The sequence below is a fragment of the Oncorhynchus gorbuscha genome, linkage group LG26, assembly GCF_021184085.1.
Source record: "Oncorhynchus gorbuscha isolate QuinsamMale2020 ecotype Even-year linkage group LG26, OgorEven_v1.0, whole genome shotgun sequence".
Classification (NCBI taxonomy): Eukaryota; Metazoa; Chordata; class Actinopteri; order Salmoniformes; family Salmonidae; genus Oncorhynchus; species Oncorhynchus gorbuscha.
Genome location: NC_060198.1, coordinates 21501548 through 21517997, shown reverse-complemented (window position 1 = coordinate 21517997; position 16450 = coordinate 21501548). Strand labels below are relative to the sequence as shown.

Below are 16450 nucleotides of genomic sequence, written 5' to 3'. Positions count from 1 at the left end.
TCTTTGCCATATTTACATTTTTATAATATGTAATGTGAACAAATAAGTAAATGTATTACTGTACGCATTACTTTAATTTCATAATTCATGACAGAAAATTATTTGGCACACGTTTACATGATCGGTCTACCACACTGGCATTCTTCACAGTAGCACAAACAACTGGTATCAGGACAACCACTGTTCAAAAATGTCACTCAAATCTCTTCATCTAACAGTGGGGCATAGTCTCTTGCCAATTGTGTGACAAGAAGGCACAGTGTGTGCAATCCTACGGACGGCGCAGAGGGAAAACTTGAATGGAACAGTTCTCTGCCATGTAGTGAAGAGTAACAGCTGGGTAATGTTCATAAGGGCACACAGTAGCGCAACAGTTTAAAAACAAACGTGACCTACTGAAAACCACCATGATTACAATAAGGTTAAAGATGTTTCGGTTGCCAGTTTTCAAAACAAGGTTGAAATGTAAATTAAAAACAAATTGACAATATAAAATGACTACTCCCTAATCCCTTAATTGAAACATTGGTGCGTGTTAAAACCGTGTTTATAGGTGTAGCTCTTCCCACAGTCGACACAGCTATAAGGCTTCTCCCCAGTGTGACTCCGGAGGTGGACGTTCAACGAACTCTTCTGAGAGAAACTCTTCCCACATTCTGTGCAACTGTAGGGTTTCTCTCCGGAGTGTGTACGCTGATGCAGCTTCAGGTACGTCTTCTGAGCGAAGCGCTTCCCGCAAACTGTGCAGCCAAACGGTTTCTCTCCAGAGTGGCGTCTGATGTGGACTTTCAAGTAGCTTAAATAACCAAAGCTCTTCCCACAAAACAAACAATCAAACTGCTGCTTCGGGTCTTTTCCAGTTCCCTGCTGGAGGCTTGGCCGGTTTCTTGGTGTGTATGTGTTGCGGGGAGGATAGTCCATGTACATTCCATCGGCTGTGTCAGGGCCAGGCTCTGGTGTGTTGTCAACCAGACCAGCCAGAGTGGGGTCTTCCATGAGGCTCTCAACGGATGTGGGCTGCTCTGTGTCAGGCTGTACCTGATGGCTGCCTGCAGGGTCAGGCATTGAAGGGTATGTGTTCAAGTCCCCCTGGTATAGGTGAAGTTGACTGGCAGCTGTTCTCTCTACTGCTGGAGCATCCTCCACTGCTACACTCCCTGTACAGTACAAATGAAAACAATCTCAACACCGGCATCACAGCTGTGAAACAATTCAATAACCAGTCCCATATAGGGCTGTTGCAGTGACCATATTACTGCCACAGCGGCAGTCATGACGGCAGTAAAATTCTATGTGACAGTCGAGTCATGGTAATCTCCTTAGTAGTACCCAACTCGCTAATTCATCAGGTCGCTAACGGCCTGGTACTCAGGGCACTACTTCGCCTCCAACCACAGACAATGCAAACGCAATCAAAAAAATCACATCAAAACAGTATGTGCTTTTAAAACTGAGATTGTTGAACTTTCTTCAAATTGATCAATAGGTTGAAACATTGGAAAACATGTTAATATCCTTGTTCCTGAACAGATTTCACTTTGTTTCCCAAATTAAGCACTGGGTAGCTGCAGGAACAGGGTTGGAGAGCCCTTGGCATAAAGTGGTGCAGTGAAATTACTGGAGTAGCCTACCCAACATGAGTGAAAAACATACAAACGGTAAAGTTTCCTCCACTTTTCCAGTGCATATGGATGACAATGTCTTTATTTTTTATCTTGCCTCGGTTCTTGCCCATTTGATAAATGAAGATTTATAAATCTAAACTGATTTCCATAGCAGTAAAGACAAGATTAAATTGAGAAAAGTGATGGGTGAAAATATGATCACTTGATGAGAGAACAGCATGTGCAACCTGAGGCAAGAGCACAAGCAGCCCATACGTCTTAATTTCTAAGGCTTGTAATCGTTCACAACTAAAGTTGCCAAATAACTCTAAATCTAGCGTATATGACCCGTTTCAAATGATACATTTTACGCTCAACATAGCCACTTCATATGAGCAACATCCATTCTATTTAGGTAAGTTCAATTATATTCTTCTTACTTTAAAATCATATAATCGTAAAATACTGGCACGCATCTTATAAGCATATCTCGCCTGCTAAATAAACAAGCCTATGGCGTGGTGCATAGCCAGATAACATACAGTAAGTAGTCCAACACATTTGGTTCCTCTGAAATACATTTTCTTCATTTCATAATGTTTCTTTAGCTCTGCCTAAAAGAATGAATTTATTGTGATTTGTAGTCAATTGATTTATTAATCTTTTTTTTTTTAAATGGAGACTTTCCAAAGGCACGCATCAGCGGCTTGTATGAGTGGAGCCTGGCGATTAACAGTCAATTACCGTGAGACCAGCAGTCGTTTGCATGACAATAACAGACTGACAAAATGTAATGACCGCCACAGCCCTATTTCCTTAAACTAGTCATAGTAGCATACAATGCTTATCCAGAGACTGACTTACAATTGCAACTTGCCCCCATCCGTCATGAAAGGATGTTGTTTATTTTACATATGAATGAGCTGTCAGAATTTCTCGATCACGACACACATACTTTTTCTGTTGCTTGCATGTCCCCTCTGCTGGTCCACTGGCTGATCCTCAAACAGCTCCTCTTTGATAAACACCAACTCGGGCTCATTGTCCACCAAGTCTATTGCCTACACAAGACAGGTGAGTGACTGTTATTAGACAACACATGGTTCTTTTTTTATTCCGACTGTAACAGAAGAACCTTTGAAACCTTTGTTGTGATCCAAGAGTATAACCCTTCCCAGTCCCAATTCGCTCCTCTAACCCTTGGATCTGAATAGGTATAAACACCAGTGGGGGTGTGTAGTGCTTCCGCCATATTGCTTGGTTTGTCACCTTACAGATCTGCAAACATTGTAGGACTAAGGTCAGGGGAAGGGAACAAAGTAGGACAGCCTGGCTAGCAGAGATGCACTATTCAAGGATATTAATAAATCTGACCTGAGTGACGTCACCATCGCCCAAAACGACCGATCCAATTGTCTCTTTATCCTGAGGGATAGAGTCTCCATTTCTCCATAGGTCCATGCACCAGTCCTTACCAAAGACACCCTCTATGGCGGGGGCAGACTGCTTCTCTGAAAATGGAAACGTCTATCATGAATATACTGACCGTGGCTGAACCAGCATCCATTCATCTTCCCATTAAACAGCTCTGCAAGTGTTTTAATGTCCAAATATGCAGGCAACTATCGTCATTTACTGCGGTTACGCCCGGTATGTACTTCCAAAAAAGGTTTAAATAAAAATTGACAAGCAACCGAAAAAAATAATTAAATATGTTTTTTTTTTACCAGAAGAGGTGCTGTTTCGGGTGCCTTTACCGTCAAAAACAATACATTGAAAAGAATTCTGGTTGCTTATACATTTCTATTTAGACCTTTTTTGGAAGTACATATATGCTTGCAGATTTGTCTAATGGGAAGATGAATGGAAGCATTGTGGGCATAGAGAGATTTGTCATATCAAATCAAAATGTATTTGTCACTTGCTTTGTAAATAACAGGTGTAGACTAACAGTGAAATGCTTGCTTATGGTTCCTTTCCCAACAATGTTGTTAAATAAAAAAAATACATGTTTTAATAATAATAAAAACAGTGATATACGGAATAAATAAATACACAGTGAATAACTTCTAAAAATAACATGGCTATATACAGCGAATACCCGTACTGAGTCAATGTGCAGGGGTACGAGGTAATTAAGGTAGCTATGTACATATAGGTAGGGGTAAAGTGACTAGGCAATGGGGTAGATATTAGACCGTGGCAGCAGCGTATGTGGCGAGTGTGAAAGTGAATGTATGTTGGGGTGTCAGTGTAAGTATGTGTGGGTATAGAGTCAGTACAAAAAAGGGCCAATGTAGGTAGTCCGGCAGCCATTTGATTTGCTATTTAGAACTCTTGTTTAGTAGTCTTATGTCTTGGGGGTAGAAGCTTTTCAGGGTCCTGTTGGTTCCAGACTTGTGCACTGGAACTACGTGCGGTAGCAGAAAACAGCCTATATCGCTTGGGGGGGCTGGAGTCTGCAAATTTTTGGGTTCTTCCTCTGACACTGCCTGGAAGAGGTCCTCGATGGCAGGGAGCTTGGCCTCAGTGATATACTGGGCCTTACGCGCCACCCTCTGTAGCGCCTTGCGGTCAGGTGCCTTGCAGTTGCCATTCCAATGCATTGATGCAGCCAGTCAAGATCCTCTTAATGGTGCAGCTGTAGAACTTTGAGGATCTGAGGGCCCATGCCAAATCTTTTCAGCCTCCTGAGGGGGGAAGAGGTGCTGTCATGCCCTCTTCACAAATGCGTGGACCATGTTAATTCCTTAGTGATGTGGACACCAAGAAATTTGAAGCTCTCGACCCTCTACACTATTGCCCCATCGATGTGGATGGGGGCATACTCACCCCTCTGTTCCTGTAGTCCACGATCAGCTCCTTTCTCTTGGAGAGGTTGTTGCGCTGGCACCACATTGCCAGGTCTCTGACTAAGCACACAACCCCCGGGTTGATGGTCAGTGTGGCAGATGTGTTGTTGCCTACCCTCACCGCCTGGAGGGGGACAGCCCGTCAGGAAGTCCAAGATCCAGTTGATGAGGGAGGTGATCAGTCCCAGGGTCCTGAGCTTGGAGGAGACTATGTTGTTGAATGCTGAGCTCTAGTCAATGAACAGCATTCTTACATAGGTATTCCATTTATCCAAATGGCTGAGGGCAGTGTGGAGTGCAATAGAGATTGCGTTAACCTCATTGCAACTCCCCTCCAAGTCTCCGACCACTACCTTGTATCCTTTTCCCTCTCGCTCTCATCCAACACTTCCCACACTGCCCCTACTCGGATGGTATCGCGCCGTCCCAACCTTCGCTCTCTCTCCCCCGCTACTCTCTCCTCTTCCATCCTATCATCTCTTCCCTCTGCTCAAACCTTCTCCAACCTATCTCCTGATTCTGCCTCCTCAACCCTCCTCTCCTCCCTTTCTGCATCCTTTGACTCTCTATGTCCCCTATCTTCCAGGCCGGCTCGGTCCTCCCCTCCCGCTCCGTGGCTTGACGACTCATTGCGAGCTCACAGAACAGGGCTCCGGGCAGCCGAGCGGAAATGGAGGAAAACTCGCCTCCCTGCGGACCTGGCATCCTTTCACTCCCTTCTCTCTACATTTTCCTCCTCTGTCTCTGCTGCTAAAGCCACTTTCTACCACTCTAAATTCCAAGCATCTGCCTCTAACCCTAGGAAGCTCTTTGCCACCTTCTCCTCCCTCCTGAACCCCCCCTCCTCCCTCTCTGCAGATGACTTCGTCAACCATTTTGAAAAGAATGTCGACGACATCCGATCCTCGTTTGCTAAGTCAAACGACACCGCTGGTTCTGCTCACACTGCCCTACCCTGTGCTCTGACCTCTTTCTCCCTCTCTCTCCAGATGAAATCTCGCGTCTTGTGACGGCCGGCCGCCCAACAACCTGCCCGCTCGACCCTATCCCCTCCTCTCTTCTCCAGACCATTTCCGGAGACCTTCTCCCTTACCTCACCTCGCTCATCAACTCATCCCTGACCGCTGGCTACGTCCCTTCCGTCTTCAAGAGAGCGAGAGTTGCACCCCTTCTGAAAAAACCTACACTCGATCCCTCCGATGTCAACAACTACAGACCAGTATCCCTTCTTTCTTTTCTCTCCAAAACTCTTGAACGTGCCGTCCTTGGTCAGCTCTCCCGCTATCTCTCTCAGAATGACCTTCTTGATCCAAATCAGTCAGGTTTCAAGACTAGTCATTCAACTGAGACTGCTCTTCTCTGTATCACGGAGGCGCTCCGCACCGCTAAAGCTAACTCTCTCTCCTCTGCTCTCATCCTTCTAGACCTATCGGCTGCCTTCGATACTGTGAACCATCAGATCCTCCTCTCCACCCTCTCCGAGTTGGGCATCTCCGGCGCGGCCCACGCTTGGATTGCGTCCTACCTGACAGGTCGCTCCTACCAGGTGGCGTGGCGAGAATCTGTCTCTTCACCACGCGCTCTCACCACTGGTGTCCCCCAGGGCTCTGTTCTAGGCCCTCTCCTATTCTCGCTATACACCAAGTCACTTGGCTCTGTCATAACCTCACATGGTCTCTCCTATCATTGCTATGCAGACGACACACAATTAATCTTCTCCTTTCCCCTTCTGATGACCAGGTGGCGAATCGCATCTCTGCATGTCTGGCAGACATATCAGTGTGGATGACGGATCACCACCTCAAGCTGAACTTCGGCAAGACGGAACTGCTCTTCCTCCCGGGAAGGACTGCCCGTTCCATGATCTCGCCATCACGGTTGACAACTCCATTGTGTCCTCCTCCCAGAGTGCTAAGAACCTTGGCGTGATCCTGGACAACACCCTGTCGTTCTCAACTAACATCAAGGCGGTGGCCCGTTCCTGTAGGTTCATGCTCTACAACATCCGCAGAGTACGACCCTGCCTCACACAGGAAGCGGCGCAGGTCCTAATCCAGGCACTTGTCATCTCCCGTCTGGATTACTGCAACTCGCTGTTGGCTGGGCTCCCTGCCTGTGCCATTAAACCCCTACAACTCATCCAGAACGCCGCAGCCCGTCTAGTGTTCAACCTTCCCAAGTTCTCTCACCCCGCTCCTCCGCTCTCTCCACTGGCTTCCAGTTGAAGCTCGCATCCGCTACAAGACCATGGTGCTTGCCTACGGAGCTGTGAGGGGAACGGCACCTCAGTACCTCCAGGCTCTGATCAGGCCCTACACCCAAATAAGGGCACTACGTTCATCCACCTCTGGCCTGCTCGCCTCCCTACCACTGAGGAAGTACAGTTCCCGCTCAGCCCAGTCAAAACTGTTCGCTGCTCTGGCTCCCCAATGGTGGAACAAACTCCCTCACTACGCCAGGACAGAGGAGTCAATCACCACCTTCCGGAGACACCTGAAACCCCACCTCTTTAAGGAATACCTAGGATAGGATAAAGTAATCCTTCTCACCCCCCTTAAAATATTTAGATGCACTATTGTAAAGTGGCTGTTCCACTGGATGTCATAAGGTGAATGCACCAATTTGTAAGTCGCTCTGGATAAGAGCGTCTGCTACATGACTTAAATGTAATGTAAATGTTATCTGTTTGAGCAATGGCCAGCCTTTCAAAGCATTTATATACATGCAAGTGTTACAGAGTGATAGTAATTTAGGCAGGTTACGTTGGAATTATTGGTCAAGGGGACTGTGGTGGTCTGCTTGAAACAAGTTTGTATTACAGACCAGGTCAGGGATAGGTTGAAAATGTCAGTGAAGACACTTGCCAGCTGCTCAGCACATGTTTTGAGTACACGTCCTGGTAATCCGTCTGGACTTTAAAGTCTCCCCTGGTTCAGATCTAACTAGTACATTAATAGATCTAATTAGTACATATTGATAATCAGATCGTCTGGCGTGGGAAGTTTGTTAAGACACCCACACTCATTATGAACGTTAAAATGCATCGCTTGCGGTATGATTTTGAAAACATAAGGAACGCATATTTCATATCCGCGAGAAATACTTTTCAAAAATCAAAAGGTTAAATTACTACACACCTTCTCATCGTTAGGGTTCTGACAGTGCCAAATGTCCATGTTTACATCGCTTGATTACGGAAAACAGCTGGAAGACGTCTCCGAACACCTTGGTGTAAACGGAAGATGGACGCAACAAACATGTTGTCACCGAAAAATACTGTCGGCTGCAACTGTGTTAAAACAGTGCAGTAACGTTAAGTGTACAATTTGAATTTGTTTCATGTTTTTGATGTGATATGAAAGTAGAGAGATTTGTTTCTAGAACTGTACCCGAAATTGAGAATTGAGTCACGTTTAGATGGAGTACGTGGCTGTTCGGCCGATGTCACATAAAAAGTTAACAAAAACCAACATAATGTACTGATTACATTACCCAAAGAATAGCCCGCAAATAGAACAATGTGTGCAGCTATTGCGGGCTATTCTTTGGGTGCTGAAATCACTAGGTGTATCTTTAAAGCCCGCCCACACTTATCTAAGTCGTAAATCATGGAATGTATTTTAATCGGCTACAGTTGCTAGCTAGCAACCTATCATGGATTAAATATCTTACCTACAGTCTAAAAATGCTCACCTCGGTTCTCACTTGCTTGATGCGTAAATATTTGTTCCGAGACCTGAACTCCATTCTGACAACGGCTGGCAATGACCCTTTTACGTTCGTGCAGTTTTACCGTCTTTAATTCAATCTCTAGCAGGTAACATTTCTTCTTTAATGCCTCGTTCTCGTTCATGTGTTGTTGGGATATTTCAGAACGGAGAACCGCCGAGCACTCGTCGACAAGTTTGCCGATTTCAACCACAGCAGCTTTGCTTAGCATTTCCATAATGGAAACTAACTGGGTCTGAAAACTTCCCCGATTTATCAACGTATTCATGGTTTTGTTTTTAAAAAGAAACTAAGTCCAACGCGTATGATAGGCTTGGCTATATTAATAAAACGGAATAATAATAGACATTGATTGGGTGGCTAGCTAGCTCAAACAGACCAGAGATAATAGATAAATTAGGAGATAGGAATGCCATTAGAAAAATAATGGATAACCTATAAAACTTATCACCAGCAGACTCTCGACCAATCGCGTTCAAGTTGTCACGCAGTTGCTAAACTAATCGTTACGCAATCCCTTCTCAAAGTCGGGGTATGCCTATTTTCCTCGACAGTACGTAATGTCACGATGCAAAAGCTATACGATATTACAGAGAACACGTTAAATATCTCACATCTCGGAAAATATTTGTAATGTTGTACTTCTTGTTGACGAATATTGGGGTTTTGCGTTAGCGCCCAATTGACTCCCATTCACTCATTGAAAGAAAATATTATACTATATATACACACACAAGGAGTATTGTTATATATATATATATACATACACAATGAGTATTTTTTATATATATATATATAAATACTCCTTGTCCCAGAATCACCCAGAATACACCGCGCGACTCAATGACGACGCGTGAGCAACGTAGATAATGGACGTTAATAAGAATGCAATAGAGTTTCCTATCTTCTCCTACCATCTCTGAATAGACCTCTCACTCATTAATCGAAACATTACCGCATTGAATTGTGGGATACTTTACCGTAAAGCATTAAGTAAAGGTCACGATTACTTTTTTTTCACGGACACTTCTGTTGAGCTTTATTTCATGGTTTACTGTCATATATCCCACAATTCAATGCAGTAATGTTTAGAGCCAATTTTTTTTAAACTAGACACCTTTATAGTTGGCTGTTACTTTCAGGGCTATATTTCACCTCAACCCATTTGAAATGAGGAAAAATATGACGGACAGCAAAATAGAGACCTAGCAAATGTTGAAAAAGGGACACCTTTATTTTTCTGAAAAGCAAAAACTTATATTCTATGAGGAAAACTTTTAATGACTGAAGTCCATCAAATCCACTGCAGAGGCTGGTTGGTTGGTACTAGTACTCATGGTCTATTTTACCATCTGTCCTCTTGAAAACTGGACTCACTGGAAACATGCATGCTGAACTCTGTATGTACACCCATGTGTTTCTTAAGGTTACAGTTTTTAGTAAATCCCTTCCCACATTTCACACAAACATAAGGTTTTTCTCCAGTGTGGGTGCGCTGGTGCATATCGAGAGTGCATTTTTGAATGAAGCTCTTGCCGCAGTCGAGGCAGCGATATGGTTTTTCTCCAGTATGGGTGCGTTGGTGGGTATAAAGATGCCCTTTTTGTGCATATCTCTTTCCACACAGCGTGCATCGGTACGGTTTCTCTCCAGTGTGACTTCGCTGGTGTATTTCCAGCTGACTGTAACACCTGAAGTTCTTGCCACATTGCATACAGCCAAATCTTTTAGCTCCTGACGTTCTCAGGCTGTGGATCTTCATGTTTGACTTTGCCACACTGAAACTCTGAAAGGGCACATTTGTTATACCACCAGAGCCGTTTCCAGTTATGGAGTTTCTCTGTGCAGCAGGTGTGATCTGCTGTGCATCCTGGCTCTGTGAACATGCAGGCGGCATCCAATGTGTGTCCAGGCCCTCCAATTGCACTCTGGATGAGGGCGGAGTGCTGTGGTTCACTTGGCTCTCAGTAAGCATAGGGTGTTTGTCTGAGCCGTCTGGACAATGCTGATGCACATCAAGACACCCAACATCTGTATCAAGTGATGTTGCTGCTTCTGTTTGACACAGGAAGGCATGTATATATTTTAGAACAGAATTAAACAGTTCAATCTTTATTCAGTTACACAAGACAAGGCAATGCTTCTGCATTTTGCCTATTGTATTATTGCACTAGATCACCCAACCGTCTAGGTTACCCAACTGTTCAGCAATGCCAACACAAGGCATTGTCCTCCCTGACAGTGTACTATTTGGCACCCAGGCCCACATGTGATTTAATCCATCAACACTCACCCTTTTCATTTATGAGTTCAGTCTTTGGCCCTCTACCCCATATGTCCACCTCTGAGGGTTCCTCCTTGATCACAATCAACTTAGGCTGGTCTCTCACCACTGTGGTAGGCTTTAGGGTAAATAACAATAGCTCAGCAAAAAAATGGTAACTAGAAGGACATTACAGTAAGGCTACTTGACAGAAGGAATGACAGTTTCATAACTTACCACTGTTTCCAAAACAAGAGCACTATCTTCAACCGGATGGATAACGTGCATCTCTTGGGGAGGACAAATGTTTTCCCAGGAACTCTCACTAAGCATACAAGAAAAGTATTTGATACAAAAAAAAATTTACAGTTACCCAGCCTAAACCCAAAGAGCAAGCAGAAGCCACAGGATTCAAGCAGCACAGGGTTTCATGCAGAATCATTCTAATATCTGTGATTTGTGGCCAGTATAATCCAGACCTGGGTTAAAAACTATAGCAAATTAGGCATGTGCACTTTGGGGACTAAACACAGCACACGTATTTGACCCAGATATATTCACATACACACACAATTACATTACCTGCCCATGGAATATTGAATAAGAGTCAACTTTGCAAACCTTTTTTTGATTGCAGTTCTTTTGGGCTCAGACTGAGGTATTTCACAATAATCGTTCATTAAACCGTCTCTCACTCTTATTGGTGTTTTCGTGCGTGTATCTGCGGTTGCGTGCTGCCTGTGCCCTCGGTCGATCCAAAGCAAATTCTCCATCAACTGCAGTTTCTCTGTAAGTGCTGCTATTTCATTCCGACCACGCGTTATTTCTAATTTTAAAACCTTTGATTCGATGTCGACCAGTTTGCTTATTTCTGAAACAGCTGTTTTTGATAACGCGTCCATGACTGAAACGAGCTGTGCTTGAAAACAAAAAGCTGTCGACATTTTGGCAAAAGTATATATACAACTAAAATATGCTGATAACTGTATGTAATTACTTTCAACGAGCTGTCAAATATTTAGTTTGTTAAATATAACAATGTGTGCCTCGTTCTTTGTACAAACATGCACACAACAAAGACACATGGTTCCATCTACAGGATCGGAGGGGAAATCGCAGCAAAGACAAGTGGCAACTTTGTATCTAAAAAGCATTTGGGAGAATAATTTTAGAACATTTTAATTTAACAACTACCATAACTATATCGAGTAAGAGGAGATTAAATTGTTATAAGTAGTTCATAAACTGTTAATTATTAGTTGGTTGATTTCCAGATAATCAAAGACGATTATAGTGTACTAAAGACCGTTTTTAGGCTTAAATCCATATACATTGCACATAGGATTTGAGGTAATCACATTCACTACAATTACCAGAATGCAACATAACAGGGCGGTCCTGGATATTTGATTGGCTAGTGGATGAATAGTTTCAGGAAGTGCTGCGAGTGGCAAAATGTTCGCCGACCAAAAAAAAAAAAAGTAATTCCACAAGATTAACTTTGAGTAAAATGTTGCTTTTCCACACGCTTTATTATGGCTAATAGTATGAATTTGATACCTGTCTGGAACTGGTGAGCTTCACCTACTCTCCAGATTGAGATGCAAGCTGTCAATGGCACTGCAAAGCTATTTTACATGCACCACAGTGGACACTATTACAACGTGCATCGGTGAGATTCTGCTAATAAATCAGACTGTTATACCAGTTTCTGGTTACACAGCCTGAAACTAAGCACTGCAAAAATTTGGAAGGTTTCTGTACAAGCCAGAATGTTTCATACAATTACATTTTATCTTAGGCTGATGTACAGGCAATGGAAAGCGTAGTCACATTCGGACTACAGTGAGATGTGAAGTTCTGCCGAAGAGTACTCACCATCATTAGTATTATAGACCAGTCCAGTCTTGCCTTTTTTTCTATATTTATTGGTAGCTGGCCTTCTTCTCTGGAATTGGGGAAATTCTGCAATATCATGGTGAATTGTAAAACAATGATGTGGATTGACAGTGACACTTCCTCCTTGCTGGTATAGTAAGTGCATCACTGATTATAAAATAAAATGTTTTCCGTTACCTCAACCTTCTTTCTTTTCCCTCTTCTATTCCAGTCAGGATGTCAGGCAGAAGAGTAGTGGTGTTCTCTTCAGCAGCAGAGCTTGGTCCAGCTCTGGCTCACCTGGTAGCATCTCGGGCTGACAAGGCCCTGTTGGACCATGGCCAGTTCTCCCTGGGCCTCTCAGGGGGCAGCTTGGTGTCCATGCTCAGCAAGGAGCTGCCTGCCCTGCCAGACCTGGACTGCAGCCACTGGCTAGTAGGTTTCTGTGATGACAGGCTGGTTCCCTTTGACGATGGAGAGAGTACCTATGGACTGCACAAGGTAACAGAATCTCATAGTTTACTGGTCCTTGCCTCGGCAGCTGCATATATTAAAATCACAGAGTTTACTGTATGTAGAAAAGATAACAATTAATATACACTGAATGTACAAAATATTAGGAACATATGCTCTTTCCATGATAGACTGACCAGGTGAAGGCTATGATCCCCTATTGATGTCAGTTGTTAAATCCACTTCAATCAGTGTAGATGAAGGGGAGGAGACAGGTTAAAGACGGACAATTGAGACATGGATTGTGTGCAGTATGTGTGCCGTTCAGAGGGTGAATGGGCAAGACAAAATATTTAAGTGCCGTTGAACGGGGTATGGTACTAGATGCCAGGCGCACCAGTTCAAATGTGTGTCAAGAACTGCATGGTTTGTCACCCTCAACAGTTTCCTGTGTGTATCAAAAATGGTCCACCACCCAAAGGACATTCAGCCAACTTGACACAACTATGGGAAGCATTTGAGTCAATATGAGCCAGCATCCCTGTGGAATGCTTTCTAAACCTTGCCCATGCCCTGACAAATTGGGGCTGTTCTGAGGGAAAATGGAGGTGTAAACTCAATGTTAGGAAGATGTTTGTACACTTAATGCATGTGCATATTCTTATCTACAGCCTGATGTCTGTATTTTTCTGCGAGCACACATATTTAATTCAGGGGCAGGGCATTTACTACCTTTTTTCTAGTTCTCATTCAACCTTAAGTAAGGACAGTTCTTCTGCATCTATCAGGTTAAATAACTATTTATATTCAATCATGTTTTGTTTTTGTCAACAGAATCAGTTGTTCTCCAAAATCAACATCCCAGACAGTGGGGTCCTGGCGATTGACTCCTCTTCATCTGTACAGGAGTGTGCTGAGGATTATGCCTGCAAACTGAAGGAGGTACAGACTCACACACACACATATACACACACACACAGTTCATTTATCACTTGTATGGTTATGAAACAAAGAAAAGTTATGACATGAACCATTGAGATATTATAATCTATTTTCGTATTAAAGGTAAACTCAGCGATATGACGTAGATGCAGAAAGTAAGGAGCATAGTGGGTCAATTTCTGCAACAACTAAGAGTGTTGAATCGCAAGACTCAACTTCTCTGCTGATTTGGTGCCCTGTCTACCACGCTGTGAACAGTGTGAAGGGAACCCGTGCAGATACTTTGTGCGACTGTGTGAGAACAAAGTGTTGCATCTCGTTCATCTCAGTATCTCCAGTGCTGCTTGTGGCAACGTCAATTCACTGAGTCCTGAAGGAGGATATCTCTGTGTTTGATCTGTTGCTGCTGGACATGGGGCCTGATGGACACACCTGTTCCCTCTTCCCAGACCATCCCCCGTTGTAGGTGAGCATAGTCTACAGCCCAGTTTCAGGTCGTCTTTATTGCACTGTAGCCATGTTGTCTCCCAGGTTGTCTTTTTTTGCAGTCGCGTTGCACTGTTTATCAAATCTCACAATGCCTGGAGAAGTGTTTAGCATTTTATATGATAAAGACATCTTCTCAGACGACCTGGAACGCCACCTGTATCACTCATTAGGTTGTAATTCTGGTATCAAAGGAGCTAAAACGGATAACTATTTACATCAATGTTACTAATACGTCTTCTTTTTCTATCCATATGGTCTTGTGAAGATCAGATCATGACATTACATCTGTTCTCAATGGGGGTTAAAAAACATTAAAAAGGCGTTGCTTGGTCTGGGTGTAATTAAAGCTTTTAGGTACCATTCTCATCAGATAGTCTTTCATGAAGGAAGAACTGTCTTCTGTTATGGGAGATCAGAAAACCCTCAGCATACATGTCCCAAGCAGCCACCCTCTCCCAGTTTCATGTTATCTGAACTGGAAATGAGCCATAACCACTCTACAGTTAGTTGAATACAAATAGTTATGTTTAGCACATGTAAGGGAAGACGTTCATGTTGACACAAACATAATGTATTGTAGTGCAAAGCCATGAATGCATGATTGCAAATTACTGTCATACTGACATATGGGGCTTTTAAACATTTTAGAAAATCTCACACCACTTCAAACACCCATTGTTATAAATCCCCCTGGGAACCCACCCTTCAGTCTATCATAATTAGAACATATTTTAAAGACACTTAAAGATAATATGCAGTAGGTTAAAATATGGATTCAGAGGTTTGGGGCTATAAATTAACGTTTAGCCAGTATTTTGTGACATCTGTGTAAGGTTTTAAAAAATGATCTTTAGATTCTTCCTTTCAGTTAATTCAAGTCTGGTTCTGACCAGTAGAGTGTTTATTTAATGTGTTTCGTCACACACATGGATACACCTGTCCTGCCATGCATGTGTTGTTTTAGTCACTCCACTGGCTATGTATGGACCGTTCTTGTATTTTGGGTTTACTCCTCTTTTAGGAAACCTAGAAAATTGTGGCCCCAATCTGTGACTCGCCCAAGCCCCCACCACAACGTGTGAGCATGACATTTCCCATAGTGAACTTAGCCCATTGTGTGATCTTTGTGTCAACAGGAGGCAGCAAAGCACCAGTGCTATAGGTACTATATCCTATCCTTCATACTGGCATCCTCTCTGACTCAATAATATCTAACCCTGATCCTAACCTATTAAGCATCAAGAAATGTCACTATGAAGACTTGATTCAGGTTATTTGTATCTATGTTTACCTGTAATTTACTGTTTAAAAAATATATATATCCCAAAAATAGATCTCACTGTAAAACAGTAATGGATTGAGAGCATTTCTGTGGTTGTTGATAACACTACTACAAGTGAGCTTTTCCTTTCAAGTGCTGGAGGGTGGTGAAGGCCAGGCCCTACCTGCAGCCAGAGTGGTCCCCAGCCACGGTGAGCTGTTCTGGCTCACAGATGAACCAGCCACTGCTTCCTTGACACTCCAAATGGAGAGACCAGGCTCTGCAGCAAAACTCTAAAGACCAAAGAGAAGGACAAAAAGGAGCTCAGAAACTCAACACCCACAGAGAAAAATGTGCAGGATATCACTGAACATTCCTGTTTCTATTTGACAGTGTTATGTTTTAGGCATGAGATTAAACCCTACCTACCAGGAAAATGGGATTTAAGTGAATTTATGAATGAATAGGAAAAACATTGGATTGTTTACACATCAGTTGTAGAACGGTGCTGAATGTATGTATAATTATGGGGAAACCATTTGAAGTAGTTGCTGGATGATTCATTCCAGAGGAAAAGGTGTAATGTCATAATAATACAAATAGATTTACTGTTAAAGTTTCAGGGTTATTTAGTGTGTACTATCTCATGGAATTGTATGGGATTCCAACAAGCTGCTTGTATGGTAGCCTCAGCCAGAAAGTGTTTACTTTGTTACTAATCTGTTGACCGCTGTACTTTGAAGTCCGACTTTGCATTGGACTATCAGTGGGCGTTAAAATGGATGACATGCACTTCTGTCTAGCCAAAACATTTATGATTTTGATGATAAACTGAAATGGCACATGCCCTTCTTGGCTAAAGGTTACAGTGATGAAAATATGTGAATATTTGTACAGAATGATTATCAATATTAACATTACAAATCGATTAATAAAGGTTAAAAAAATGAATTTGTTCAATTCGCAATAGTTTCCACAT

At 43.1% G+C, this 16450-nt stretch overlaps 3 protein-coding genes across 14 annotated transcripts; 1 reads left to right on the top strand and 2 right to left on the bottom strand.

Moving 5' to 3' along the window:
• Window positions 1-55: 55 nt before the first annotated feature.
• On the bottom strand, window positions 56-8402 carry LOC124016490 (zinc finger protein 24-like). Its single transcript, XM_046332062.1, has 5 exons — window positions 8250-8402; window positions 4437-4686; window positions 2979-3115; window positions 2560-2665; window positions 56-1157 (listed from the first exon to the last, which is right to left on the bottom strand). Exons 1-5 carry the CDS (start codon window positions 8400-8402, stop codon window positions 514-516), a joined length of 1290 nt encoding a protein of 429 aa, XP_046188018.1. The 3' UTR covers window positions 56-513.
• Window positions 8403-9398: 996 nt separating this feature from the next.
• Window positions 9399-12797, bottom strand: LOC124015219 (oocyte zinc finger protein XlCOF19-like). Of its 3 annotated transcripts, XM_046330268.1 has the most exons (5): window positions 12525-12797; window positions 12327-12413; window positions 10686-10773; window positions 10479-10587; window positions 9399-10240 (listed from the first exon to the last, which is right to left on the bottom strand). In XM_046330268.1, exons 3-5 carry the CDS (start codon window positions 10734-10736, stop codon window positions 9531-9533), a joined length of 870 nt encoding a protein of 289 aa, XP_046186224.1. In that variant the 5' UTR covers window positions 10737-10773; window positions 12327-12413; window positions 12525-12797; the 3' UTR covers window positions 9399-9530. The 3 variants fall into 3 exon arrangements, with proteins under 3 accessions (XP_046186224.1, XP_046186223.1, XP_046186225.1); XM_046330267.1 differs by lacking the exons at window positions 12327-12413; window positions 12525-12797 and adding an exon at window positions 11070-11538; XM_046330269.1 differs by lacking the exons at window positions 12327-12413; window positions 12525-12797 and adding an exon at window positions 11144-11538.
• LOC124015220 (6-phosphogluconolactonase-like) lies at window positions 11893-16416 on the top strand. Of its 10 annotated transcripts, XR_006835119.1 has the most exons (6): window positions 11893-12120; window positions 12559-12827; window positions 13614-13721; window positions 14051-14187; window positions 15347-15372; window positions 15626-16416. XR_006835119.1 is itself a non-coding variant. In XM_046330271.1 (4 exons), exons 1-4 carry the CDS (start codon window positions 12063-12065, stop codon window positions 14093-14095), a joined length of 480 nt encoding a protein of 159 aa, XP_046186227.1. In that variant the 5' UTR covers window positions 11893-12062; the 3' UTR covers window positions 14096-16416. The 10 variants fall into 10 exon arrangements, 3 of the variants coding, with proteins under 3 accessions (XP_046186227.1, XP_046186228.1, XP_046186226.1); XR_006835118.1 differs by lacking the exon at window positions 15347-15372; XR_006835117.1 differs by having other exon boundaries at window positions 15347-16416.
• The last annotated feature ends 34 nt before the right edge of the window (window positions 16417-16450 follow it).